Source organism: Phascolarctos cinereus, unplaced genomic scaffold (genome assembly GCF_003287225.1).
Source record: "Phascolarctos cinereus isolate Bilbo 61053 unplaced genomic scaffold, phaCin_HiC Scaffold_3;HRSCAF=262, whole genome shotgun sequence".
Lineage (NCBI taxonomy): Eukaryota > Metazoa > Chordata > Mammalia > Diprotodontia > Phascolarctidae > Phascolarctos > Phascolarctos cinereus.
Window position 1 is genome coordinate 229,649,179 of NW_027555736.1, and position 27,239 is coordinate 229,676,417.

At 38.0% G+C, this 27,239-nt stretch overlaps 1 protein-coding gene across 7 annotated transcripts in view; it reads left to right on the plus strand.

Annotated features, from left to right (window-relative positions):
* Positions 1–27,239, plus strand: part of NUMB (NUMB endocytic adaptor protein) — a 175,000-nt gene that overhangs the window by 129,109 nt on the left and 18,652 nt on the right. For 4 of the 7 annotated variants that reach the window (XM_020986347.2, XM_020986348.2, XM_078151484.1 and 1 more), the window contains exons 3-5: positions 6,490–6,564; positions 14,485–14,517; positions 26,494–26,568. In XM_020986347.2, coding sequence (XP_020842006.1) covers positions 6,490–6,564; positions 14,485–14,517; positions 26,494–26,568 — 183 coding nt within the window. The remainder of the gene's footprint in view (positions 1–6,489; positions 6,565–14,484; positions 14,518–26,493; positions 26,569–27,239) is intronic. The other 3 variants (XM_020986349.2, XM_020986353.2, XM_020986351.2) reach the window with 2 other exon arrangements.

Consider the following 27,239-nt stretch of genomic DNA (forward strand, 5'->3'; position numbering starts at 1 on the left):
GTTTTAAACCCTAGACAAGTAACCAATCACTGGAAAACTTTGGCTGCTGAAAACTTTTTTTTTTATAAACCCTCACAGAAAAGCTTAAGGTCATTTAATCTTCCTGTGTAAATTGATTCTCTCTCCCTAACCACAACCCTAAATACCATCTAGCACTGAACTGATTTTTTCTAATTATCCAGTTTTGTGAAGAGAGGCTTTTCCTGTCCTAAGCATTATTATCTTGATAAAACGTTGAAGCAGTTTTCTGTTGGTGGATTCATTAGAGAGGGTCGAATATCCTTATCCTTATTACACAGGTATAGGATAGATTAAATCACTGACTTTTTGTTTTCCTTTTAAAGAGTAAATTATTCATTCTTCAGAAGCTGCTAGGTAACTGACAAAAGATAAATTGATAAATCATATTTAAAACTGTCCCAGTCACCATACAAAGCCAGCATCTGAGTAACAAGAACCAGCCTAGTGAATAAAACAGGAGGCTCAGATGGAGTAGATTTCTTTCTTTGACCCCATAACTTATCTGTGGGATAGTCTTCGTTAGCTCACTGTTGCCCTTCGAGTAAAAAAATATGCTTTTTCAGGCTGCTGTCTGGGTCCATCTTACCTTTACGGTCTTGTTTCATGATATTTCCCTTCACAGACTAAACTGAACTATCAGCTCTTCCCCAAACACTGCTGTCCCTCATGAGGGGGATGCATTCCCTTAAGCACTGCTGATTCTCAGAGTGCTTAGCTTACTTCATATGACACTTCTCCCATGATCCTCCCAGTTGTTAATGGGCTGTCCCTCCTCAAATTAGCTTCTGTTGAAGGACCCACAAAGCTTGGGCCCAGAAAAGCCGTACTTATTGGAGACCGTTCTCTAGACTGCATTTCCTAAAAGGCCGTGCGTGAGCCCACTGCCTCCATTTATCCTTATCCAGGTATCTATTTACACTTGTAGTTATCGGGGTTCAGTAGGACATGCCCCTTGGAATCAGGGACTGTTTTGATTTGATTTGATTTTTTTTATAATCATCAGTTTCTAATCCAGTACCTTGTATGTAATGAATGTGTTAAATTGAATTTAACCACTTTAATCTGTTTTCCATCAGAAAATCGATAACCATTTGTGCTTTCTGTCTCCAGCAGGAATGTGATGACAGCAAAGGCATATGTTGGAACATTTTATATTCGTGAAACTTCTTCTGAAAAGAATAAAATTCTTATACATATATATTTTTTTTACATATGAATCCCTGTTTTCCTTTTTTTTTTTCTTCTTCCCAACTGTATCTCCCTTTTGTGTTATATTCTACTTGGACAGGAATTACTGGCTTAGTTTCATTTACCAATTATGAAGAACAATGTCTTGTTTGAGTCCATGGCACTGCTAATAAATATGTAATTACATATGTTTATTCCTATACCACTCTTAGGATTTTAAGAACTATAAAAAACCCCCTTTTTTTTTTAAAGTTAATTGATAGGTAGAATGTGTCAATACAGATTGCACCTCACTCTGTTGGGGGGGGGTTTAAATTCCTGTACCTTCTTGCTAACAGAAGGGCAGACAGCTGTGTAATTGTGTTAATTAGTAACTACATGGCCGATTGACATCTAGCTAAGTCAATGAATTAGCCTTTTCTGGAGTTGAGGAAAGGAACTATCAGTGTATTTCATGTACACTTAATGTCCCATTCATTAAATGAGTGGAGGCTACATAGGAAACAGCTGATGAGATTTGCACATGGGATGGTAGGAAGCAGTGAGCTTGGTGTGGAGATTTAAAATTTTTTAAAATCCTACTTAAAATCCAAGCATGTGACATCTTCAGAAGAAATAAGGAAAAGCTTTAGAAAATAGATCAGTCCAATCAGCAGTGGAACATGTGGCAGCCTTATTTAACCTGAATAGCTTCTCTTCTTTTTCTAGCAAGGGGCAAGTTGCCAAGCACAAGGACTAAATAAATAGGCTTAATCTAATTGGGTCTGTAGAGGAGAAAACACTTAGCCTGTTCTATTATGAAAGAGACATGCACAAAGTCAGCATTCCTTGAGCTGTTAAAGCACCATTACATATAACAGAAAATCTGTTTTCTTGGAAATGCAATAATGGACACAGGATTGGTTCAAGTGGTCTGGAAATTTAGACTTGTGACTTCCAGATTTACTCTGTGCATGTAGCATTTAAACGAGGATTAGTTTCTCCCCATATCTCACAAAACTTTTATTATTTAGTATTTTTATTATTTTCCTCTGCCCCTACTCCCCTCTAACCTTTTTATTCTGCTTTTTTGCGGATATTTTACGATTAGAATAGAGTGTGATGGGAAGAATGGGATGGGACCTATCACAGAATTTCAGAACGCAAAAGGACCTCAGTAGCTTTCCAGTCTTACCTGTACCTGAAAAGTGACCCTCATACAGCATGGGCCTCTAGCATTTGTTTGAAGGAAGGGAAGAAAGGGGATGCACTAAAGGGAAACATGGCTGCTTGCCGCGCAGCCATTCTACTTGAGTATAGCCGTCAGAGGAAGGTGTTCTTGACATCAGACCTAAGGCTGCCTCTTTGCAAGACCCCTGTGTCTTTTTTTCTTTCTCCAAGCTAAGCATCCCCAGCTCTTTCAGTTCTCATGACCAGGGCTTACGTGGCATAGAATTGGAACTTCCATGTAGAGGTTTGGAGACTGGATATTATTAGCCCTAGGTCTGTCATGTTAGATGTATGCCTTTGTATTAACTTCGCTAAGACTGTTTTGTTGTTGTTCAGTTATTTCAGTCATGTCCAGTTCTTCATGACCCCATTTTGGGTTTTCTTGGCAAAGATAATAGTTTGCCATTTCCTTCTCCAGCTCATTTTACAGATGAGGAAACTGAGGCAAGCAGGGTTAAATGATTTGCCCAGGGTCACACAGCTACTAATATCTAAGACTGAATTTGAACTCGGGTCTTCCTGACTCCAGGCCTAGCACTGTCTCCATTGTGCCACCTAACGTTGCCCCTGGGTCATCTATACAAATGTAAAATGAGGGAGCTGAACTAGATATCTCCAAGGACCTTTCCAGCATTCTGTAATTCTGTAATATTATTTAGGAGTCATTCTCAGCCCCTTGCACCATTATTCACGAGAAACTTTTGCTCCAAAGTCGTTCTTCATCCTTTGCAGTCTTTCTACAACAGTTAACACTATTGACCACACCTACCTTCTGAAAATTCTTTCTTCCCTTGACTGTCATGACACTACTTAGAGTTCTTTTCCTCCTTGTTTGGCCTTTTCTTCTTGGTCTGCTTTTGTGGTTCATCATCTTTCTCCTGGCTCGCTGAAAGTCCTCATGCCTTTGTGCCTTTTTCTTTGCTGTCTCCTTAGATAATCTCATCCATTCCCATGACTTCAGATGTCACATTAATGGAAATGACTCCCAAATCAGTTTGTTTAGTCTGTCTCTTTCCTGATCGTCTGTGTTGCATCTCCCATTGTCTGTTGGACTTTTCCATCTGCAGAAGTCCTGCCAGCTTCTCAAAAACTTGTCCCACCTGAACCGGTCCTTGCTCACAGCTTCTCTATTGCTGTTGAACAGACTATTGTCTTCCCAGTCAGCTGGGCTGAAATGTAGGCCCCCCAGTGATATCCTCATCCTCATCACCATCATCAGGGGTTTATGAAGCGCTGTGTACCATGTACTGTGCTAAGCATTGTGAGTACAGAAGAGTGAAACACTCTCTGCCTTCAAGGACCCAGTGGCGAGGTGAACCTTACGTACATATATAGGTAGATACAAGGTAGATACACAGCAGGCGTGAGTACAAGGGAAATTTAGATGGGAAAACACTAGCAGCCAAGGGGGGAGCTAGAGGTGAGGGCTGAAAATGTTTCCTGCAGAAGCTGGTATTTGAGGAGGGTTCTTGAAGGCCGGGGATTCTGGGGTTTTTTTTGGGGGGGGGGCTAGTTAATGGGGTTAAGTGACTTGCCCAGGGTCACACAGCTAGTAAGTGTTATGTGTCTTAGGCTGGATTTGAACTCAGGTCCTCCCGACTCCAGGGTCAGTGCTCTATCCACTATGCCACCTAGCTGCCCCTTAGGCCAGGGATTCTTAGAGCCAAAGGTGAGAAGGGAGAACATCTCAGAACAGCCAGTGAAAAGGCATAGAAATTGGAATAGTGCGTCAGTATGGTTGAACTGTGGGGAGTATGAGGAAGGGAGCAACATCTAAGAAGACTGGTCACAAAGAAAGGAGCCAAATTGTGAAGAACTTTAAATGACAAACAGACGAGTTTATGTTTGATCCGAGAAGTCACAGGGAACTACTGCAGTTCATTGAAGAAGGTCATAGGTGTAACTTGTCCAGACCCCCTGCTTTAGCAAATTCACTTTGCAGATTGTGTGGAAAGAAGCTTGGAAACCAGGCAGGCTGTTTCACATAGTCCAAGCAAGAGGTGAGGAAGGCCTAGGTTGGCGGCTTTGCGGCAGAAAAAAGGGCATCTATGAGAGAAGTGTTTCAGAAGTAGAAATGATAAGATTTCAGATTGTATCTTGGACGTGTGGAGGCAGTGAGAGGGAGAAATTGAGGATTGTACTAAGCTTGTAAACCTGGATGAGTAGACAGATAATGGTGCCTTCTGCAACGGAGGTGTCTAACAGCTGGCTTGTGGCCTGTGTGGGGTGCACACCACGTTTCCTGAATGGGGCCAAACCAGATTAAAATGTAATAACAAAATAAATAAAAATATAGTAAAACATAGATAAGATTACATTTTGAAACTAAGTCAATATGCAGCCCTCAGGGATCCTTATGGTAGATTATTGGGCCCCATTTCTATTTGAGTTGGACGTCACTGTTGTGTAATAATAGGGAAGTTTAGAAGAAGGGTGAGTTTTGGGAAAAGATGACCAGTTGTGTTTTGAACATGTTGAAAATGAGATTCTTATGAGCCCTCTACTTTGAAATGCCCAATATGTGTGTGTGTTTTTTTTCATTTCTTTTACATTGTTGTTGTAATTGTACATATTATTTTCCTGGTTTGGGATGAAGGTGATGTAAAGATAAGAGATGGCAATAAATATTTAAAATGTTACTTTTAAAAATAGCCTAATAAGTTCACTGAAAATTTGTAGATGTTTTTAAAATCACATATTTAAAGGGAAAATGTTCTGATAAAACTTTGAGATATTTCCAAAATAACATTACCAACTGAAATAATAGTCCTAAATATATAATCAAATGTACTATAGAAAAAGAGAAAATTTTGATAAATCTTATACATTTAATGCTTTTTCTCTTCTGAGTCATGTGGAGGGAGTTTCGACCAGCCATCAGCCAAAACAATAAATATTCAGTGAGAAGTTTAGAACATGATTTTTTAAATTCATTGTTCATAGGGACCTTCTCTCATAGGTGCCATCTAATGGGTTGAAGATATGATCCTAGAGCTTTTATTTCCTGTAAATGATTACACTGAAAAGAATACTGGTCTGGGAGTCTGGAGATTTGGAACCTAGTTACAGTTTTGCCATAACCTCAGACAAATCTCTTCACTTATGTGGACCTCAGTTTCCCTCATTTTTAAAATGAAGGTGCTAGCCCAGGTGATCCTCTTTGGGTCTCTTTAGCTTCAAAAACATTATTGCATTTGCCATTTGAGATGTACAGACTCAATCCTTTAGGTGTAACAAGGAAGGAGGAATCACTTTTGGCCGTTATGATCAGGAAAGACTTCATGAAAAAGGTGGCATTTGAATTGGCTGTTGAAGGATAGGTGAATATAAGAGAGGAGAGAAGGACATAGTAGTTCCCCAGACTTGATATTTCATCTGCCATCTCCCACATAACTGTCTCTTGTTGGTTGCTGCACCCTGCGCCCAGCAATGCATGCCATTCTCACCTCACCTTTTAGAAGTCACTAGTTTCCTGTAAGGGTTAACTCAGGAGTCTATATAGAAACTTTTCCCTTACCCAACAATTACAAGTTGCTTTGTGTTTACTTTTCTGGGACAAAATGTAAGCCTCTTGAAGGCAATGACTGTTTTGATTTTGTCCATATACAGTGCCCAGCACAATACCTTGTACATGGTAAGTGTTTAATAAATGTTTGATGACTTGCATTTAGTTTAATCCAGAAGTGGTTGGAGAGCCATTGAAGGTTTTGGAGCAAATTGAGGGAAATGATCCAAATGGTGCTTTGCAAAGAGTAATCCAGTGGCAGCATGTAAGATAGATTGAAGAAGGAGGAAGAATGGAGGAGGAGTCTGAAGTTAAGGAGGGGCGTTGCAATAGCCCTGGCATTCTGTGAGGAGAGATTGAACTAGCTTAGCCTTAGCTTCAGGAAGAAGGGAAGAGTCATCAGCATGTGACAAGAGTGTGAATACTGGAAGAGAGGAAGAAGTAAAAAAATCACTGAAGAGATTTTGAGTCTTAAGTGACTGGAAACAATTGACCAAAGTATGCATTTCCGTAAGAGTTCTTGTTTCCTGGCGTAACACTGACTTACACTTTCCTTTTCTTTACAGTACCTGGGCCATGTGGAAGTTGATGAATCAAGAGGAATGCATATTTGTGAAGATGCTGTAAAGAGACTGAAAGCTGTATGTATATTTGTTGGTCAACATGTTGGTCCATGTGCTGTTGTTTGTTTGTCTAAAAACTGTTACCCATATAACTGAAGCAATCCAGTATCATACTTAATAATGAGAACTTGTTTCCTTTAAGGAAAAATGTGGGTTTGCTAATACAAACCACATATGGTGGTCACCGATCCACACTGCAACCTTTTGATTTGACAAACGTTCCTGTGGGGAAAAAAAATTATTTTTTTTTTTCAGTCCATGCTGCATGCTTGGAACCAAAATTTTTGAATTTTTTGGAGTTAAGTCAAGTGGGGCAGCTAGGCGGTGCAGCAGTTAGAGCACTGGCCCTGAAGTCAGTAGGACCTGAGTTCAAATCTAGCCTCTGACACTTACTGTGTGACCCTGGGCAAGTCACTTAACCCCAATTCTCTTAAAAAAAAAACCCAAAAAACAAAGTAATTCAGGAAACATTTCTTGCGTGCCTGCTGTTTTGTAGGCATGGTAAATGAGATACATTAGTATTTGAGGAGAGACATGATGGCTTAGCAGAGAGTGAGCAGAGGATAGAGATGGAGCCAGCCTTGAAATCAGGAAGGTCAGGGATTTGAGTCCCACTTCTGACTGTGTGGCCCTAGGCAAGACATTTAACCTACCAGTGTCCCTGGAAGCTCTGAAACAGTAAGCTGCAAAACACTTGCTGATCAGCTTCGGTGTGATAGGACACTCCTCATGGGGAGTCCTGTGTGCCGAGGAAGTCACAGACCTAGCTGAGAGGCTGCCTCACCTGCCAGAAAAAGCCCTCCATCTGGGTTTAAATCCCCAGCTTTGCTGTCTTCTGCTTGTATAACCTTCAGCAAGCCCCTTCCCTTCCCTAGTCTGTTTCCTTGTGTGTAAAAGGAGGGAATTGGACTGGATTTCCTCCAAGGTCCTTCTTCTTCTGGATTAGTGATCCTATTTTAAAGACCCTTCCAGCTTTAAATCCTCTGACCCTATAGATACTCCAATTAAAGTACATATATTTCAGAACAAGGTGAAAATCCACCTCATTTTTATCCCCATCTCTGCTTCCACAGTGAATGTGTGTGTGTATACACAGACATATACACGTATGGATATACACATGTATGTGTGTGTACACAAATACACACTTTTCCTAGGTCTTCCCCAATATAGCTCAACTCAACACTCTAAACTCCACTATATATGCAAAATGGAAGACCCTTTTCTAGGATGTACTATTCATTTTGCCTGAATTTCATGTGAGACATGTATGAGTCTATTTGAGAAAGGTTGGTTTTTTTTGTGGGGGGGGGGTTCTGTTTTGTTTTGATTCGAAGAAAAAAATAGTAAGCAACATAGGTTCTGAATTCTATGGGGGTTAAATAAAACTTTGAATTTTCTATTATTGGATAGATAAGAAGATTGTTGAATCATCTGATACCTGTCTCCCTCTGGGCGAATGAATTACTCCCTTTCTCCAACATGCTCTTTCACTATTACTGCACAAGCTTACTTCTGGCATGCCAAATTTATCCTTATCCCAAAGAGCATTAAAGACCTATTGCTTTGGGTTTGTCAATGAAAGGCTGCCATTGGGATTGCTTCTAATGACTGCTTTTTCTAATAGTGCTTAGTAATTCAAACTTTTCTTCTAAAGTGCATTCTGGATAATGTTTTGTCTGAATCTTCAAGTATCTTTGAGATAGAATATCAAGGAAGCAACCAACTCAGAGAGGTCAAGGAAGATATTGTATGTAAAAGAACACGGATTGTTATAATCAATGGTGCAATTAGGAGAAAAGGAAAGCCCTTAAAATAATGCATTGTGGTAGCTAAAAAACTATATTGCCATCTATACATCTGCTCTGAGTTCAAGTCCAGCCTCAGACACTTAACATTTACTAGCTGTGTGACCTTAAGTCACTTACTCCCCATTGCCCCCCCCCCAAAAAAAAAGAAAGAAAAAAAGAAACAAGCCTAGACTCCTGGTTACTTTGTCTAGTGCCAACTTTATGCTGACTTACTGTCTGTTCAGATATGGCTCCCAAAGTCTTGGCACTTCATTAGGTGAGAAAGCAGACTTGAGATTTGCTTGTGGCCTCTTTCAGGCTACTCTGGGAGCTGTGCAAAAGAACTGTCACAAGAGGTGAACTTACAAAAAAAAAATCCACCTGCATTTTATTCGTCTTTTAGTTCTTCCAAAGTTGAAAAATATCAAGTCTGACTTCTAAGGAGAAAACAAAACAAAAAACCTCTCTCCTAAAGTCACAGGACCCAGAATGAGCTGTTCTGGGAACAGGTGAGTGCAGATGACTGGAAGGGGAGATGGCAGGCAAAAGTCCCTCCTCAGATACTTAACAACAACAACAACAGACAACCTGTTTAGCAGAAACTGTGATAAATACACAACAATGGGAGACAAGTAAAAATGAAGAACAGTGAGGAAAAAATACAATTAACCAGTATGAAAATTTTTTAAGAAGTGTTTACAATTTTAAGGAGTTTGTAGAGGTTACCTAATGGCAGCCTTTTCCACATTCCATCAGTTTTCTACTCCTGATAATAGGGTTATTTCTGCTGTTTTGGCACATGTAACTGTGGTCTATAGATGTCCTGTGAATGCACTCCCCAATTAAGTATCACCTAAGAATTTCATTTTTCACATCTGCTTCAACTGGTTAAGAGTAGGAAAAAGAACACCTTCTGTTTTTGATCATTAGTTCTCCTGAAAAATTATGGGAAAAATTTGAAGCATTGATAATACATTGGATAGTTTAAAAATTAGCTAAATATTAAGGCTATTACTGAAATTTCATTGCCAGAGAAAAAGGCATATGTGGTTTTTTTAAGTCCGCTCCTAGTACTTGACTTTCCTAAGGTGTGCAATTTCAGTCTACTGTTTTTATTTAAATTGGAAAAGGGAAAAAGCAATAAAAGCTTCTTTATATACACCTCCAGGTCAGTATACTCAAACTTACATATAATCCAAGGGGGAGCAGGAGGGTGTCACTTTTTTTTTACATTATCAAGACCTGAAAGTTGCAAGGATTTCACGAAGGATGATTTTGAAATTTGTCAAAGAATATTTGACAATAGTGCTTGAGTAGTTTAATGTACTGTCTCAGAGAAACTCAAAGCAAGCACATTGCTTTTCTAGTCAGAGCTGTACTATGTGTATGCAACCTTTGGTAAGAATAACGTTTAGATTTTATATTAGTGGAAGTGAAGATTCTTTGATATTCTTTGGAAGTAGTGTGTTGTTTTTTTGATTGTGTATACTTTTTTCTGTTGTAAACTATTGAAAGACTGATGATCTTTTGAATAACTAGTTTTTGTTTGTTGATTTTTTGGGGGGGGTGTTACATATAGTAATACTTAGATCTCTTGGAGTTTCGTTCTTAACCAGAAAGCTTAATTATTTGAGGCCATGAGACTTATTTGTACCATGACGTTCTAGTGAATATTAATATTTACCAGATGTGATTAAGAAATTATTAGTTTTACCTATACCAGAGAATATTACAAACCTTTTCAATGCATGATCAATTCAGATACACACCTTCATTTTTCTAGATCTGCAAAGAGATTGGTATCTGTTGGTAGTAATTTCACAAGACATATTTAATCTTTTCAATTTTAGAAAAGCCTGGCTATTTTGGCCGCTCTGGCACATCTGGAATTTAATTCTCTCCCTTTTTCCCCCGCTTTTCATCTCTGTCCCTCCTTTCCCTACTCCTTCCTCTTTTATTTCTTTCCCCCCTCTCATCTTCCTTTCCTACTTTACTTTTCTTCCTTCTTTCTCCTTTTCCTGACTTTTCTCTCTTTCTTTTAAATGTAAGGTGTATAGGGGAGGGAGGATGATCCCTCAACCCCAATTTAACTACCCTCATACTAGAACAAACAAAGGCCCTCAGCGATGTTTTAGGGTCAGGTGTCTACATTTATGGAACGTGCTCTGTAACCTCATGAAGTTGATTGGGAGACTCATCAAATTGATCAGGGATTCCCCTAATCAATCCCCCTTTCATAAATAGAATTGATTTATTGGATAAATATGATAATTTTCCTATATTTAAGTAGAAGCATCCTCTACGTCCCACCCCTTCTTCCAAGTTTCCTTTCCATAAAATATCATGTTGAAAGGCCAACAGAATTTCAAAAATTCTGAAAGTCTTCAGAATTCTGTGGTATCCCATTCATATTGGACCATATATAAGTTGATGATTTTTTTCTTCTTTGAAAGCTTTGTTGTGTGCAACTTCTAGTTGCCTTTCCTCCCTGTACCAAAACATTCATTCAACAAAAATGATATGAAATGGCCCTCTGGCCTTTTTTATATTTGCTGTTTATTTTTTATCTAGCTGCTGATTGTATATAAAATCATCTTAACCGTAACTGAGTACGTTATTCCATGTAAACAAGACTATGTTTTTCTAGAAAAACTCCCAACCTAGTCTGCTGCAGAAAGAAAGAGTTTGGAGTCACATAACCTGCTCCATCAGAGGCTTGTATTATGCCAAATGCTGTGTCTTTAGTGTTTTTCATAAATGATAAAGCTTCCATTTCGACTTTGCTGTAAAAATACAGGCGCTGTTGGAGAATAAGCCTACAGAATGAGGCTTATGCTAAGGCAATAACAAGTCTTTGAAACTTATTTGAGTTTAAAATTTTAAAGAATTATGTAGTGGTGATGCACCAAAAATCTGATAGAAACATGAACTTCACAAAGACCAATGACTCCGGAATTATGTGATTCTTGAATTAAAAAGGAACTTAGCATTGTGATGCTGTTTGAATTTTGGAAGAAATTCAAAAAGCAACAAGAAATCTCACTTTCTCATTCTTTCCCCACCCCCAGTCTTAAGTAATCCCTTCTACTTTTAAAGTTATTTCAATATAATTTAGGAAATATCTGTACATAGACATAAACTAGAGCTGCTGTTAATTTGCAGCATCTTTAATACATGATAACTAGTCTCCGCTGTAACATTTTCCAAGATGCAAATAAGATGTTTAGTAATATTGCCCAAATTAGCCCCAACAACATTAACTTCCCTCAGTATAAGTCTACTTATCATCCCATTTATAACGTTGTTCCTAGGGATTGAGGTCCCTTTCCCCCAAATTTATATTGCTACTTTGCCTAACACCATGTTTTTGTGGAACCAATTTAAGACTATCAGGTCTCTCTGCTTAGAACTAGTGATATTCTCAAGTGGGAAGTAACTAGAACTGGAATGGGATCTGGTTTGAGAATCAAAAAATACAATTGAATATGCCATTTATTATACCTGACTTTAAATTACCCACCTGAACATGTGTATCACCAACTTTGGAAAGCCTTTATTTCTTGTGTATCACATTTGTATTTTGCTGTGTTTCAACTTATTATGCCATTTACAGATGATCAGGATTTCCTTGATAATTGATTGGCAGTGGACTGATGACAGAAATGTCTGTTGTCCATCTAGTGTTCTCATGATACTTCTCAGAATTCATTTAATTGGATTGAAAGGTTGCAGTTTTCTAAGCAATTTCTTAAAAGATAAACTAGAATTTTATATATCTCTTGACTCAGATGTAAAATGCATTTAAAAAGGAAAGTCTTTTTCCCATTGTTTATGTGTTGCTCCCTCTTTGTTTTAGTTTTAAATTAGCTTCATTGTACTACTAGTTTCTAATATGTTCGGTTTTTAAAAAACTTAACTATTTGATATATTTGTTTTAATATATGTTCTTGTTTTAGCAGGTAAAAGAATCATAATTTAATTGTTATTAAATGAGCATTAGAAGTATTCACTAAACTATTAACTTGTAATATTTTAAAAATTCAGTTTGCATGTCAGCTCTTCCATTAACATTTGGGATCTTTTTAAAGAAAGAAAAATATATTCTTCACGTTTAACAAGCGCTTTGCTGAAAACCAAATTAATTAACTGACAATTTCCCTACACTCTTTCCCTTCCACAAGAATGAGGTAGCCACTGATGAATCTCCTAGCTTTTGCTGCAACTTTCAGGGCTGGTGGTTACTTAAAGTTTAACAAAACCACAATCACTGAGTTTGGCAGCAGAGATGGGCTCTTTTGCTCTCACTACATGAACTTCATTTTGATTACTTCAGTTTTACAAACATTTATTAAGCTCCTGCTGTGTGCAGGGCTGTGGAGAGACAAAGAAAAAATTGAATAGCCCCTGTCCTCAAGGAATTTACATTCATTCCAAATTCAAAATACCCTGCTGCTGTACTTTAGGATATTTGTGTTCTAGAAATGTGTTTTTGTTTTTCCTAAGAAAATTTTCCATTGTTTATGATTACACTGTATGGATTTACAAACCTTAAAATTACGTGCAAGGATTTAGTCAAGATATTTTTGTATGATAAGTGTCTATTTCTAGAACAGAATTCCTAGCTTTTTTTATGTCAGATCTTTTTTGGCTGTCTGAGACCCCTTTTCAGAGTGATGTTTTTAAATGCATAAATTAGAATGCATAGAATTACAAAGGAAACAGTTACATTGAAATACAGTTTTCGAATATTTCTTAAAACGAGTTCATGGACTCCATGTTAAGGTCCCCTGTTTTATAAAATAGATCCAATACTAAAAACAAATAAATGTAAAAATCTTGAGGTACAGTGTGAGCAAATCCAGGAAATATGAACTGAAAACTGAAGCTCTCCACTCCTAGCTTCTTCAGGTCTTTGATTTGACAGGTTGGTGGCATTACACTAACTGGCCTTAAAAACTGATTCAAGTTTAATTACACATTTTTTCTTTATCAAAGGTTAAATGTTTAATGAATAATAGTATATCTAGTTTGTTTCATAAGTATTTAGTAAATTGCAATTTCTTCCTTTGTAACAGTGGCCAGTTTTTATAATTTTGTAAAAATTATTAAAGTTCTTTAAAATGTATACTTGAATTGTAGTTACCAACCTCTTTTGTCCAAGCCTTTCCAGAAAATATACAAAGCTTTGTTAAGGGGGAGGGGAGAATTTCCTTTTTCCCTAAATCTAGATTATGGTCCACTGACTTGATTGATTCCCAGATTAATCTGTCCTCCTGACACCAGTTGTACCAAGTGCAGTGGCTTGATGCTCTCTGCAGGCGGTTAAGGCGAAATCCATCTGTTCTTTTTCCCAAATACACTCATGTATGGTGTCTGTGTTTAAAAGAAGCAGATCTTGATAGACAAGCAAATGGAATTCCATGCACTACCAAGTGTAAAGATCTTTGGAACTGGGCTATTGCCAGTTCTTTAATATGGCACACAAACTTTTTCTTATCTAGTGTAGAGAGCTCCACCGGTTTACAATTTGGGAAAAACAATAATATGAATTAAGGACTTAGCCTTGATACACATTCATTTAAAAAAAGAACCTTAAGTTTTGGGGGGTTTTTTAGGGGGTGGGGATATAATTGTGGACCTTCTTCCCTGGAGATAGCCTTGTCAGTTGATATCTTCCATAGCGGTGCTTTGCCAGTTGTAAAGGGAAGAATGTTTTGGGAACCATCCTTCTCATATAAAAGGACCCTATAATTGTTCAGAAATTTAAAATGTAAATTTTATCAGACTAAGGAGTCCTCATGCTTCTCTGCTGCCAAATTTAGAGAATTACTGTATTAAGAGAAATCAGTGGGATTACAGAAGAAAATGCCAGACTAACCACTCTGCATGGGTGCGGATCTGAAGTGATATTTTCTTCTCATCCTTCTTTTCACCAACTCTGGGGCTGTGTGATGCTTTTTTCTTTGTTTTCATGGGCCTTTCCTCTTTCCCTGTCACTCCCTGTATGGATAACTCTAAAACTCTTCCTCCCTCCCCTCCCCTCTTTATCCCTTCCCCAACTTTTGTATGTGCTTGTGGGTTTGAAACCCTGGGACATTTGTAGCCTCGTACAATAATAGCGCTCGACTTGTCCCTCCTGTTCCTCCAGGAAAGGAAGTTCTTCAAAGGCTTCTTTGGAAAAGTAAGTTTAATGCCCTGTTTGTGCTTGTTGTATAAGGAGTTACACCCCTGGTTTAGCACTGCATCTGTATATATGTATCATATATGCCAGTTTTTCAAAACTTAGAGTAACTTTGGTGTCAGTATTTTACTACTTATTAAGCAGTCCAAGGATTGACTTGGACAGTGTGTGGGGACTAAAAAGTAGGTTTCAAGTAATGTGTTTAATACTGAATGTCAGTTGATGTCCCAGGTAATCAAACATTTCTAGCAGAGCCAAGGAAATGATTTTAAAGTTTTGATCACTCATCAAGACTAGTTGTCAAAGGATCTTGATGAGGGGCTTGAGCTAGAATGACCCCCAGTATCCCTTGCAGGTCTAAATTTATGATCCTCTGTTCCCTGCCCACAGTATCATTCGTAAGGCAGCAAAACTAGAGCTTCTGTTTAATGTTCAGTATTAGAAAAGAAGCAAAGAAGAAAGTTCAAATTCAAGTGAAAATGAACTGTCTCCCAGATTTTGTCATCATAAATTCAAAACTACTTCCTTTAAACCACATTTAGCCAAAATTAAAATATAGAATTCTGGGAGTTCAGAAGCATTGTCTCCAGGAAGCCTGCCAATGTTTTAACACTATTACCTGAGAAAAATAAGTGTTTAATCATGGCTCATCATGAAGCCTGTCATTTATATTATGTCCTTTATAAGGACCACTCCAAAGACATAACTTTGTAATACTCATTCTTCCTAGTAAGGATTGAGAGTATGTAATCAGTCAACAGATTCATTTGGAGAAGAATACCATTCCATAGCTTGTGGTAAGTTTCTACTATTTTATTTACAAGACTTTCATCATTTACTTTTGCCAGAGTAGAGCTGAGTAGATCATAAAACATTTCAGAAAAAAATGTGTCATTTGATCTAAATATAAATTTCTGGAATCATTTTAATATGTTCGCAAAATACTTCAGCTGTTAATATTAATAATATAATGTTTTTGAAGAAAATATTAAGTTGAGATCTCTTTTCCCAATCAAGAAGACATCTTAATCATCACTTTATTTTAAAATGTTTTTGACCTAGTTGAGGTCATTTTTACAGTGGCTTAATTGAAATTGATTTTAAGAAATTTGACAGGTGATACAGTTCAATTTTTGCTGGCATTTTGAAATGAAAGGTCAAATAGGCTTTGCATGTCATGGGGAATTTTTAGCAAGTAGCTTGACTATCAGTCATATTAACTGTTCCTTTGTTCATGAGAAGCATGAATGGGGCAGCTAGGTTGGCACAGTGGAGAGAGTGCCAGGCCTGGAGTCAGAAAGACTCATCTTTCAAGTCTGGCTTCAAACACCTACTAGCTGTGTGACCCTGGGCAAGTCACTGAACACTGTTTGCCTCAGTTTCCTCATCTATAAAATGAGCTTGAGAAGGAAATGGCAAACCACTTCAGCATCTTTGCCAAGAAAACCCCAAATAGGATCATGAAGAGTTGGACAAGACTGAAAGATGGCTGTACCAACTATACCAATAACAACAAAGTTTCGTGACATCCATGTTTGGATGGGATCTGATACATATGACATCTTTTTGATTTAGCAAACGTTTAGTCCCTGTGAGGTCCAGTTCCAAGATGATAGACTCTAGATATAAAGTTTAAAACAAACAAACAAATAAACAAACTCAGCCCTCAAGGACCTTACATTCTATTGGAAGATAAAACACATAGCAATGGTAAATAAAGTATTATAGAAAGCTTTTCAATATTCTTTTTGAAATGCGGTTCCTAAAAGCAGTACCACATTGCCACAGTACACAATTTCCCACTTCTAATTCCTTCCACTTGGCTTCAAATAATTGGATGGCATAGTTAAGAATAGGGATTACATTTACATTGGTATTTCCATCATTCAGCCAACAAACATTAATGAAACCCTTACTGTATGCCAAGCACCATGCTCTGCAGTGGGAATACAAAGAAAAGCACACATTCTCATGGGGGAGAATTAGGCACATAGAAAATATAGAGAGAGAGGAAGTAGAAGGTAATCTAAAAGAAGGCATTAAGAGGTGAGGGGACCTGACAAGGCCTTCTACAGAAGGTGGACCTTGAGTTGGGTGTTGAAGACAGAAATTCCAAAAGGCAAAAGTCAGAGCATTCCAGACATGGGGGAAGGGCGTGGAAATGGCATGTCGTGTTTGAGGAACTGCAGAGAGGCCAGTGTGCTGGGTCATAGAGTACGTTGAAGAATGTGTAAGGTGTGAGAAGACTAGAAAGGTAGGAAGGGCTTGAAATGCCGAGCGATTTCATATTTGATCCTGCAGGATCAATGAAATCAAGTATGTGAATGTTCTTTATGTTCTGCAAATCACTTAACAAATGTAAGCAGTTGTTATTCTCTTTATTCACAAAGATGCATTAATTTGACCCACAGTATAAGCCCCTAAGTGGTGTAGTGGATAGAGCGCTGGGCTTGGAATCAGGAAGATTCATCTTTGTGAGTTCAAATCTGGCCTCAGATACTTCCTGGCTGTGTGACCCTGAGCAAGTCAGTTAACCCTGTTTGCCTCTGTTTCTCATCTGTAATATGAACTGGAGAAGACAATGGCAGACCACTCCAGTATCTTTGCCCAGAAAACCCCTAATGGGGTCACAAAAAGTCAGACATGACCGAAACAATTAAACAAGAAAATCATAATTAAAGACATAATATATTAAAGTATTTTATTGCAGGTTTTAATTGCATTGTACTACCTGGTCACACTTTATGACTAGAAAGGGGCAGGCACAGGTGAAACTATATTTGTATCACTTCTATAAGGCTAATTTGCAAACATTTTTTATAAAGTAAGATTCAGGAAGTACATTTCAACCACACAGATTTCCAGGAAATCACTTTCTAAACTTTTTGATATTAAAGTTAAACGTCATTTTTCAAAAAAATGTTTATCTCTAATAAAAGTGCCCCTCCAAACAATTAAATTAATCATGCTAATATTTACTAGGTAGAGCTGTTTACAGTTTGGCTAAAATGTTAGAACACTGATCTTGAGGATGTTTTCAGCAGAGCTTTTCTGAAAGAAATTCTCGGGACAGCTAGGTGGCACAGTGGATGGAGCACTGGCCCTGGATTCAGGAGTAGCTCAGTTCAAATCTAGCCTCAGGCACATAACACTTCCTAGCTGTGTGACCCTGGGCAAATCACTTAACCCCATTGCCTAGCCAAAATAAACGAATGAACGAATGAATGAATAAATAAAAAGAAATTCTCATAATTTTTTGGGCAAAAATAATGAATTTTTCAAGGAGTGGTTTTTCCCCTGGTCTAGTAAATAAGTGAATCTTCGTTTTATGACAAAGTACAATTTTAAAAGGAAGGTTTTCATCCTAAGATTTTTAAACCCTTAATTAGTCATCATAGCTAAGAAGTAGACTGCTGAGAAAGAAAACCCAAACTCTAAAGATCCTTGGATCACTTGTATATTGATGAGAGCTGACAATGAACAGGGCTTTATAATAAATGCTGAGGGTGGCTAAATTGCATTTATTAATTATAGGAACTGCCCCTCCTAGTAGTTCAGAAATTATAATCTGAAGGTATTAAAATGAGAAGGGAAACAGACACTTACAAAGACATAGCAAACACCATTTTGTAAATAAGAATGAGTTACAGGATTTGAACTGTTCATCCTGATCCTGACTTACTTTTGCTAAGAGTCCCAGCCCTGCCTCTTCTCCCCTGAGCAGACTCCTGGCCCTACCTAGTCCTGCTTTCTCTTGTTCCTAAGGATAACATTGATATTATAAATTTCAGCAGTGTGGCATAAATGAATTTAGGTTTTGCTATAGAACTGTCATGTACTAAGTATTCCTCTATCTGTGATAAGATGATATTTCTAAGCCTATTTCAGGAGTTGAGAGAATTCCAAATCAAAGGCTCAAAGAATTATTTACTTGAATATTTTCTCTTTCTTTGTATGCCTAGCACTTAGCACAGTGCATGGCACACCATAGGCACTTAATAAGTGTTTAGTGACTAACTGATTCCAAGCCTTCTATGATCCAGCCTAATAAGATTTTGCTGAATACATCATCTAGCCATACTACCTATAGCATCAGCAGCGCCATTCCTAATCTTGGCCTTCTGGAGATTATCATATGCCAGTAAATCTGACAGCTTAAGCTAGACACATGCACATATGCACAAACATACCATCACACTCACACAAACACAAATTATTGCAAAACAGGCACATGGTGCACTTAAAGTAGATTTTTAATAAATCTTACTGTTTATTTGAATGCTTCAGCTAAAGTCCTACTCTGATTCTCCATTAGTCTCAGACACTTGGTAGCCGTGTGACCCTGGGCAAGTCACCTAACCTCTGTTTGCCTCAGTTTCCATATCTGTAAAATGGAGATAATAATAACACCTACCTCCCAGAGTCATTGTGAGGATCAAATGAGATAATAATTATAAAGCACTTAGCACAGTGCCTGGCACACAGGAGGCATTATACAAATGTTAGCCATTACCTTTTATTACTGTGGCACAGAGTGACACTGGGTACTCCAAGGCCATGTCAGTGGCTCATCACCAAGTTGGCATCAAAAGGATAAACTGTGCAGCCACAGCAACTCTCAAAGACCACCTGCTATGTTACAGAACAGTTGTGTTCTACATTTTTACTTTCTCCATACCAATGAAGTCACAGATGTTGTAGTACTGGAATAGCTGAATCATAACATTCTCTAAGTAGCGTTTCTGTCTTGTGGGAAGGGACAGGAAAAAGAAATTCTTTGTTCCAGATCACAGTTTTTTAAACTTTATTTTATTTTCTATTTATGGAATAAAAGAAGCATTTCTGTAACACACAGTGTTTTAAACCCACCTACCTGTATAACTTCTGCATTGAAAAATATTTATTCCTAGCTTCCTAAACAGTTCAGGACAAAGTCAACAGTAAGGAGCTAAGTCCTCCAGCTACTTTAATTTTTGTCTCTATAAAAATCTGAAAACCGTGTTATACACCAAAGGAAACTCCCTATCCTCTCACTTAGGTTTTCCGTTCTTAGGGAATCTTAGAGTTTATCAAGTCTAAGATCAGTATGTACATTGCTGTGACTTATATAATAAACCTTTGCTATGTACTTTAATATGTCTAAATTACAGTAAGCAGAAGAATGTTCAGTGTGTTGCCATGATCATTTTGTTTGAAGTCACCGAGCCTTAGTGTAAAAGTTACCAAAATAATTGACTTGAGTTTTTTATATTCCATTTTGTTAGCTCTGGTTAATGCCATGCCCAACATTGTTTTGTTCAAATCATTGTCTCTGTAGTGTTTTGTGGCAATTGCCACAAATAAGGAATAGAACATTTAGAAATAGCACACTATGTTATTTTAGTATTATGAAGTAGAAGGGTTTTTTTAAGTATGTGTGTAGTTTTTCTTTTAAAAGACCTTCATCTTCAAATTCCATGGTATAAATGTTTCATGAGGTGCATGGCTACATATATTCTTAAATCAGTTTTCTCAGGTTATAGTTTAGATCATTTAAAGGCATCACTTTCTGTGGTGAAAGGACCATAGTTCAGTGAGTCTTAAAGTATGTCATAGTAACTCATGACATGTTCATCTTTAATATTAAAATACTTCCTTTATTGAAAATGCTTGGCCCTAGGGCAGTGGATAGAGCACTGGCCCTGGAGTCAGGAGGACCTGAGTTCAAATCCAGCCCCAGACACATAATAGTCACTAGCTGTGTAGCTGTGTGACCCTGGGAAAGTCACTTAACCCCATTGCCTAGGCAAAAAAAAAAAATGCTTGGCCCGTATCAAAAGAACGATACTAAATTCTAATCCTTCAGTTAGAGAAATACTGCACAATGCATTTCTTATGTGGTGCATATGTAACTCAAGTTTACTTGTTTCTAGTGACTATATACGTAGTAGCTTCTGCAGAAAGCATTTGGAATTAACAGGGATCTCCTCTATATTTCTTTTGTGTGTGTGGTTTTTTGTTTTTGGGGGGGTTTTTTGGTGAGGCACTTGGGGTTAAATGACTTGCCCAGGGTCACACAACTACTAAGTGTCAAATGTCTAAGGCTGGATTTGAACTCAGGTCCTCCTGACTCCAGGGCCGGAGCTCTATACACTGTGCCACCTAGCTGCCTCTTCTCTCCATTTCTAAGACAGCTCAGGAAGGATAAGCTAAAAGTTTTCCTCATATACAGGCTTAAGAATCATTCTTTTCCAGGAACACACCTACCTGTGCGGTGCTCAATATGAATCCAACCTTTTTGTTACAATGTGGTTGGTGAACCGTGGACTCCTCCAGAGAGCATCATGGTATTTTCTCTCTAGGGAAGGGCAGAAACTCAGAAATTTCACATAAAAACCCAGTGAGTGAGTGATGTGGGAGAATGTGGACTTGGAAAAATGGTTTTCCAGTTCCTCTTGGTGCTATTGCTTTTTATATATGTCAGAACGTATATTCCAAAGAATAAAACAGAAATAAGAATCCAGAAAGAACATATCTAATAAAGTACAAAAAAGATTAACGTCATACAGGAAAGGGTGTGGGAATTAAAATAGCAGCAAGGAGGAAAAGGGAGGGTATACCAGACACTCCCTCATTTAGGGAGAAAGAACCAAGTCCATTCCCCAGTAGATAAGTGGTCAAAGGATGTGAACAAATGGTTTTCACAAAAAGAATTACAAACTATACATGACCCCATGAAAACATGCTTCAAGTCACTGATGGTAAGAAAAGCACAAAATAAACACAGCTTTAAGATTTCACTTCACTCCATAAAAGATGGGAATAGTCAGTTCTGGAGAGGCTGTGGGAAGACAGGCATACTAAGAGCTTTGCAGTAGTCCAGTTGTTCTGGATTTCAGTTTGGAATTATGTGATAAAAGTGACTAAATTGTCCATACCCTTTGACCCAGCAATCTCATTATTGGATGAGTACTACAAGAAAGCAAAAGTCAGAAATGAAGGTCCAGTACAAACCGAACATATTGCCACACTCTGGTAGTAAACAATTGAAAACAAAGAGGGGACCCATGAAGAGGGAGATGGTGAAAAAATTACAGTCTAAGAGTGTAACGTTGTAGTCGTACAGTGAGAAATGATAAATGTTAGGAATACGGAGAAACATAAGAACGTTCCTATGAACTGATACACAGGGATATGGAGAATCAAAAGAAGAATAAACAATGACTACAACAAAGTAGATGAGAAGCTCACTAAAAGAAAATTACGCTCGAGTCATGGAAAAACCCAGCAAAGATCCTTCAGAACAGATAATAAAACATATCTCATCCCTCACTTCAAGGAATGAAAAGCCAGTAGGGCAGACTTGTCAGCTATCCACTCTAAATCAGACGTTTTTACTTTATGCGTTCGGTCTGAAGGGAGAATGGGAAAGAACTGTGATGTAACAATTAGGCGCCAATGAAACACATTTTAAGAAAAAGAACTAAGAAGTTGCCAGAGGCAGCAATCCAGAACTTGCCATAAGGAATTAATTAGGATAGACCTTAAACCCCAGTGAGCAGTGGTCCTCCCTTCACCATAGGCATGATGCCTCCAGGCCCCTCTGACTGAAGGTATGAATATATTGAAAGAATTCCTGTATCTCGTAGCTCTGGGGAAAATTCAGTATCTGAAAAGTTACCTTTTTAATTGCACTGTTATAGTCTCGGACTCTTCAAGAGTTGTAATGTTCCTTTTCACATCGGAAAGCTTTGGTGAGGATGCAAGATAAAACGGGAGATTTCATTCCATGTCCTGTAGCAGAGACGTGAATTCCATTGGTTCCCTTCATCTAGGGCTGTTCTGTCTTTGGTTCTTCAAAAAATCTTCCCTGGATAATTCTGCACATCACGTTCTTGCCATCTCATAATGAATTCATCCTTCATGATGGAATAAGGGTGGTTTCTTTTGTGCCTTCTGTGCTAGGGTTGCTTCATCGCAGAGTCCAGTCAATGTCAGGTTAGTGAACATCCATGCTTACCTTAGAAAATGCAGTTTCCAGATGTGTTGCCATCGCCTAACTGAATCCTTTCTTATAGCATCCATGCTGACAAGCAGTCATCCAAATTCTGCTTGAAGACTTCCAGTGACCAGGAACTGAATACCTTTTGGGCAGTTTTGATTGTTAGAAAGGTCCATTTTGCTTGAAAGGAGCCTAAATCTACTTCTCTCTGACTTCTGCCCATGCACCTAATTCTTCCCTGTCAGGCCTAACAGAACAATTTTCATTCCTTTTCCATGTGACAAGCCATTAAAAAATTTGAAGCCACCTGTTATATCTTCTCTAAGTTAGTCTCCTGTCTAAACATCTCCAATCTTCCACGGATCTTCCTATGGCATGTTCTCTAGTTCCTGCATTATTCTAATCACTCCAGGCTATCACTGTGCTGCTGAAATGTGGCATCCAGAACTAGAGAAGGTACTCTAGATATGTGATCTGATCAGGGCTATCACATCCCTTGTTTGAGAGGCTCTCTCTTTTAATGCAGCCAAGGACTACGTTAGCTTTTGACTTCTGTGTCGCGTGTGCACTCATATAGTCCACTAAAATCCACGGCCCTCTTTAGCACAAACTGTGGTCATTGTGTCTTCCCCATCCTGTTCGTTATTCCTCTTAAATTTCATCTTATTAGATTTGGTCCCTTATTCTAACCAGTGGAGTTTTTTGGGTCTTTTAAAATCCTAACACTTGTCATTCAATGAGTTTGCTCTTCCTATCCAAAGAACTAGGTCCAAAACTTGCCCCTGCAATTTATTAGCTGTGTAATCATATGTGAGTCAGTTCATCTTTCTTGAATGCAGTTTTTATCTGTAACAAGGTGATAATCATATTCTTGCAGCCTACCTTACAAGATTGATGTGAGGAAAGTGCTTTATAAAACTTTAAGTACTACATAAATGTGAGCTGTGATTATAATTGCACCTGAAACACATCCCAGGTGTGTGCTTACCAGTTTATATTATTATTTAAAAGGGAAAAACAGCTAGAAGCCAGCCAATTGACCTATAATTACTCTAATTTTTTTTTTTACTTTTTGAATGGAGCATAACTAAAACAAGCAACAGACAATAAAGGAGATATGAAAAGGATAGGATTCGGTTCTTTTATTATCACCATAGTTAATCCAGAACTCTTTTTATTTCAAATTCTTTTTTTGTAGGAAAAAATGATCCTACAAGCCTGGAATTAATTTGCTATATACAGTTCCCTCTCTAAAGCCAATAATTCTCTGACCTGACCTTCTAGCAGCTATTTCATGTTCCTTCCTGATACCCATATTGAAACCAACTTTTATTCCTGTTCATTAAATTACCGATGAATTTCTCATATGTTCAGGACAGATTTTATTTGTGAAGTGTACATATTTTCTCCATTCAGTGTTAATGCTGGTTAAGCAACTTACTGATTTGGTAATTTATAATAAATCCAGCACTTGCTTTCACTTTCTCCAGTGTCAGATTATTTAAATTGTCAGTTGATTGCTTCTTTTTAAGCACACAGTACTGTTGGCTAAGGTAGAAAATAATTTTAAAAGCCAAACATCAAAGTATTTAGCAAGAATAAAGAGTGCACTTTCGAAATTCACAGCGAACTAAATCCCATTTCCTGTCATTGACCCACAGGTTAACATGGTGGCTTGACAAATGAAGTTCGGTGGTTTAGGCTCTGAATCAAAGCAAGGCCTTTCCTTTTCATACAGACCATATTTTACAGAATGATTTCCTCTATGTTGTGAATCTGTATTCTTTATTTTATTGACTCTGGTCAGTGTTAACTCCACCTCTAGCTTTGATGTCATTGGTAAAGTAGAACGTGTTGAGACAGTGGTGTTAAAATAATTCTTAATGTGTCATATCAACATTTCTGCTGCCACATTTCTGTCTTACCAATACTAGGGTGTCAAGTGTTCTTAAAAAAATATGCTTATGCCATTAAGTGTTCTCAAAGTCTCCATTCTAAATGCAAAACTGCTATATTTGTCTTTGGACACTTTTCCCCTGGATCCTCTGGTCAGCTGACTTTAACCCAACTCCTTCTGTATTGGTCACTTTAAAAAAAAACCTTGCTTATGACTATGAAATGAAATACTGTCCTTTTGTGACATACCATAAATTATAAGGGGCAGCCAGGTAGCACACAGGGGATAGTGCCTGGAGTCAGGAAAACTCCTCTTCCTGAGTTCGGATTAGGCCTTAGACTGTTACTTGCTGTGTGACCTTGGCAAGTCACTGAATCTTGTTTGCCTCAGTTTCCTCATCTGTAAAATGAGCTAGAGAAGGAAGTGGCAAACCACTTCAGTATGTTTGCCAAGAAAACGTCAAATGCGGTCACAGAGAGGGAGACATGACTGAAAAACAACAAAAAATAAATTAGAAAACTGATGCTTCACTAACTCAAGCTTGAGATCATTTGAAGATTGTGGCTTTGATCCATTGCTTATGAGATACAGTATTTAGGAATCACTGACTGGTAAGCTGGTTTAGAGCTTGAAGATTTAATATCCAATCAGAGATCCTGTTTATCCAAAGCAACCTGGACCCGAGTTCAGCTGTAGGACAAACCATCTAAGGGAGGTAGCAGTTACTAAGCAGACTATAGTAACGGAATGAGATTGTAAGAACAGGACAAAACAAGAAAAATTCCATGGGATTGTTAGGATATTGTAGTGGACAAAGCCCTTTATTGACAAAGGAATAGTCATAGAAAAGGTTTATATCAGAAAGCACATCAGTATGTTTCCCATAAAATAAGTGCCATTTCTAAGACAGCCCAGTAATGACACAAAGAATGACACAAAGGGGTATATTTAAGGCCATGCCCCCACCCCACGCAGCGAAGCCTCCGAGTATTATCTGAGTAGAGATTGGTTTTATACCACTTTATTCTCTTTTAGAGGCTGCAGTCTAGCTGTTTAAGGTTTCTCTTCTTGTTCTTGTGACAGTATCCTAATATGAAGTTGACATACTCCATTTCCAGTCATCATTTCATATTATTTTGTTTGTGCCCCTTAAAGCAGGTAAGGAAAAAAAAAGCCATTAAAATGACATTGCAAACTCTCCCATTGCCTTTCTTTCAGAGAAATCATATGCCAGCCTATTCTTGAGTGTATCTTTGTATCTCCAAACCTAATTTTTTCTGCAGCAAAAAAATTAAATTCGTATTGCATTAAAGATACAACTGTTTTCAGTTGATCTTCTTGACAACTTCTAGTTGTCACCACATATTTGGTGCTCAATTAAAAATGGACAAACATTTTTGTGCTAATCTTGAAAAAAATAATAATCATTAGCTCTTTCACTGGTAAAATGAAAATGTTGATTTGGTTGTCCCCTTCTAGCACTGAATCTGTGGTGCTATGATAAAAAAAAAAAACCAACAAAAAATGCACAATAACAGTTCTTGGGCCTTGGGCTTTACCATGATAATTTAAAAAGATGCTGTGATACTGCCACACACACTGGGGGCATTAGGGGTTGTGGGACTGGTCAGTGCCCAAATTTAGGCCTGGTATGTTGTTACCTATTCCATTTAAGTACGTGTTTAGAAGCTACTTGTGGTGTAACTCCTTATGCATTTAATGTGTATCTTACTCTTGTTTTTTCTTGGTTGATGTTTGGAAATGGGTGAAGAATCTAACCTTGAGTTCTTTGCCCTTGACTGAATGTGATAACCTGGTTTTGACTCCACCTGTCCCCTCCCCCCTTTACTTAATTTCATCTTATTGTTTTGCATTGTGTTTCTCAATTACTGGCTTTGGCTTGGTTTTCCCTGAATGTTTTTGCAGTCTGGTTTGAGTATCTGGCTTTGGGCATCCCTCCTGAACTTGGACTCCATCTGCACTTATTGTTGTGATTCTTGAAAAGCACAGCTGGCTTTGTTTTTTTTCCTCAGGAAGGTGACACTGTTTGTTAATATTTTATATGTGTATATGTCTTTCTCTTGTCTTCTCTTGAAAGACTGGAAAGAAGGCCGTGAAAGCAGTCCTGTGGGTTTCAGCAGATGGACTCCGAGTTGTGGATGAAAAAACTAAGGTTAGATCTGTCTGGACTTGATTGCAATCATTTGTGTGGTGTGTGTTCTACCTAGTGGTCAGGTCTGATTCCATTAAGCTGTTGCAGTCACTGCACATCCTTCCACTTTGTCCAAAGTGCAGCCCTCTGAGGGATTTCTAGTATGCATGAAGCCAGCTGAGTTACTCATTACCCCCTTAAAAAGGAAATTTTCTCAGCAGTACACTTCTGCCTTGTTTCACATGACAGAGCATGTTTGTTCTGCTCAACATTAGCATTGAATGTTAAAATCTGGGTCTTTTTTGCTCCTATATATAACAAAGCTGTTACCTACCAGAGGTTTTGCTTGAATTATGACTAACCATGTCTGAACCTGCATGTCTTTCCTTCCTGAACAGTATGTTTTGAGAAGTGATGTTTAAATTGATTAACCTGCTTTTTTGCCAGAAGCCCCTGTTAAAACAAATCTCACGAACCTGGAGGTTGGTTCATTTAATAAACATTTATTTAGGTCCCATAAATTATGTAAGCACTCTGAGCAGCATTCACTGCGTGAGAGAAAGTGATTCCACAGGACTCAGCTTGACCTTGACATTGTGTGTCTGTGGGTCTGGAGGATAGAGAAGAAAGACTGTCTTAGGGGCAGAATTGTTACAAAGATACAAGTAATCTTACATAAAAATCTCCCAAGA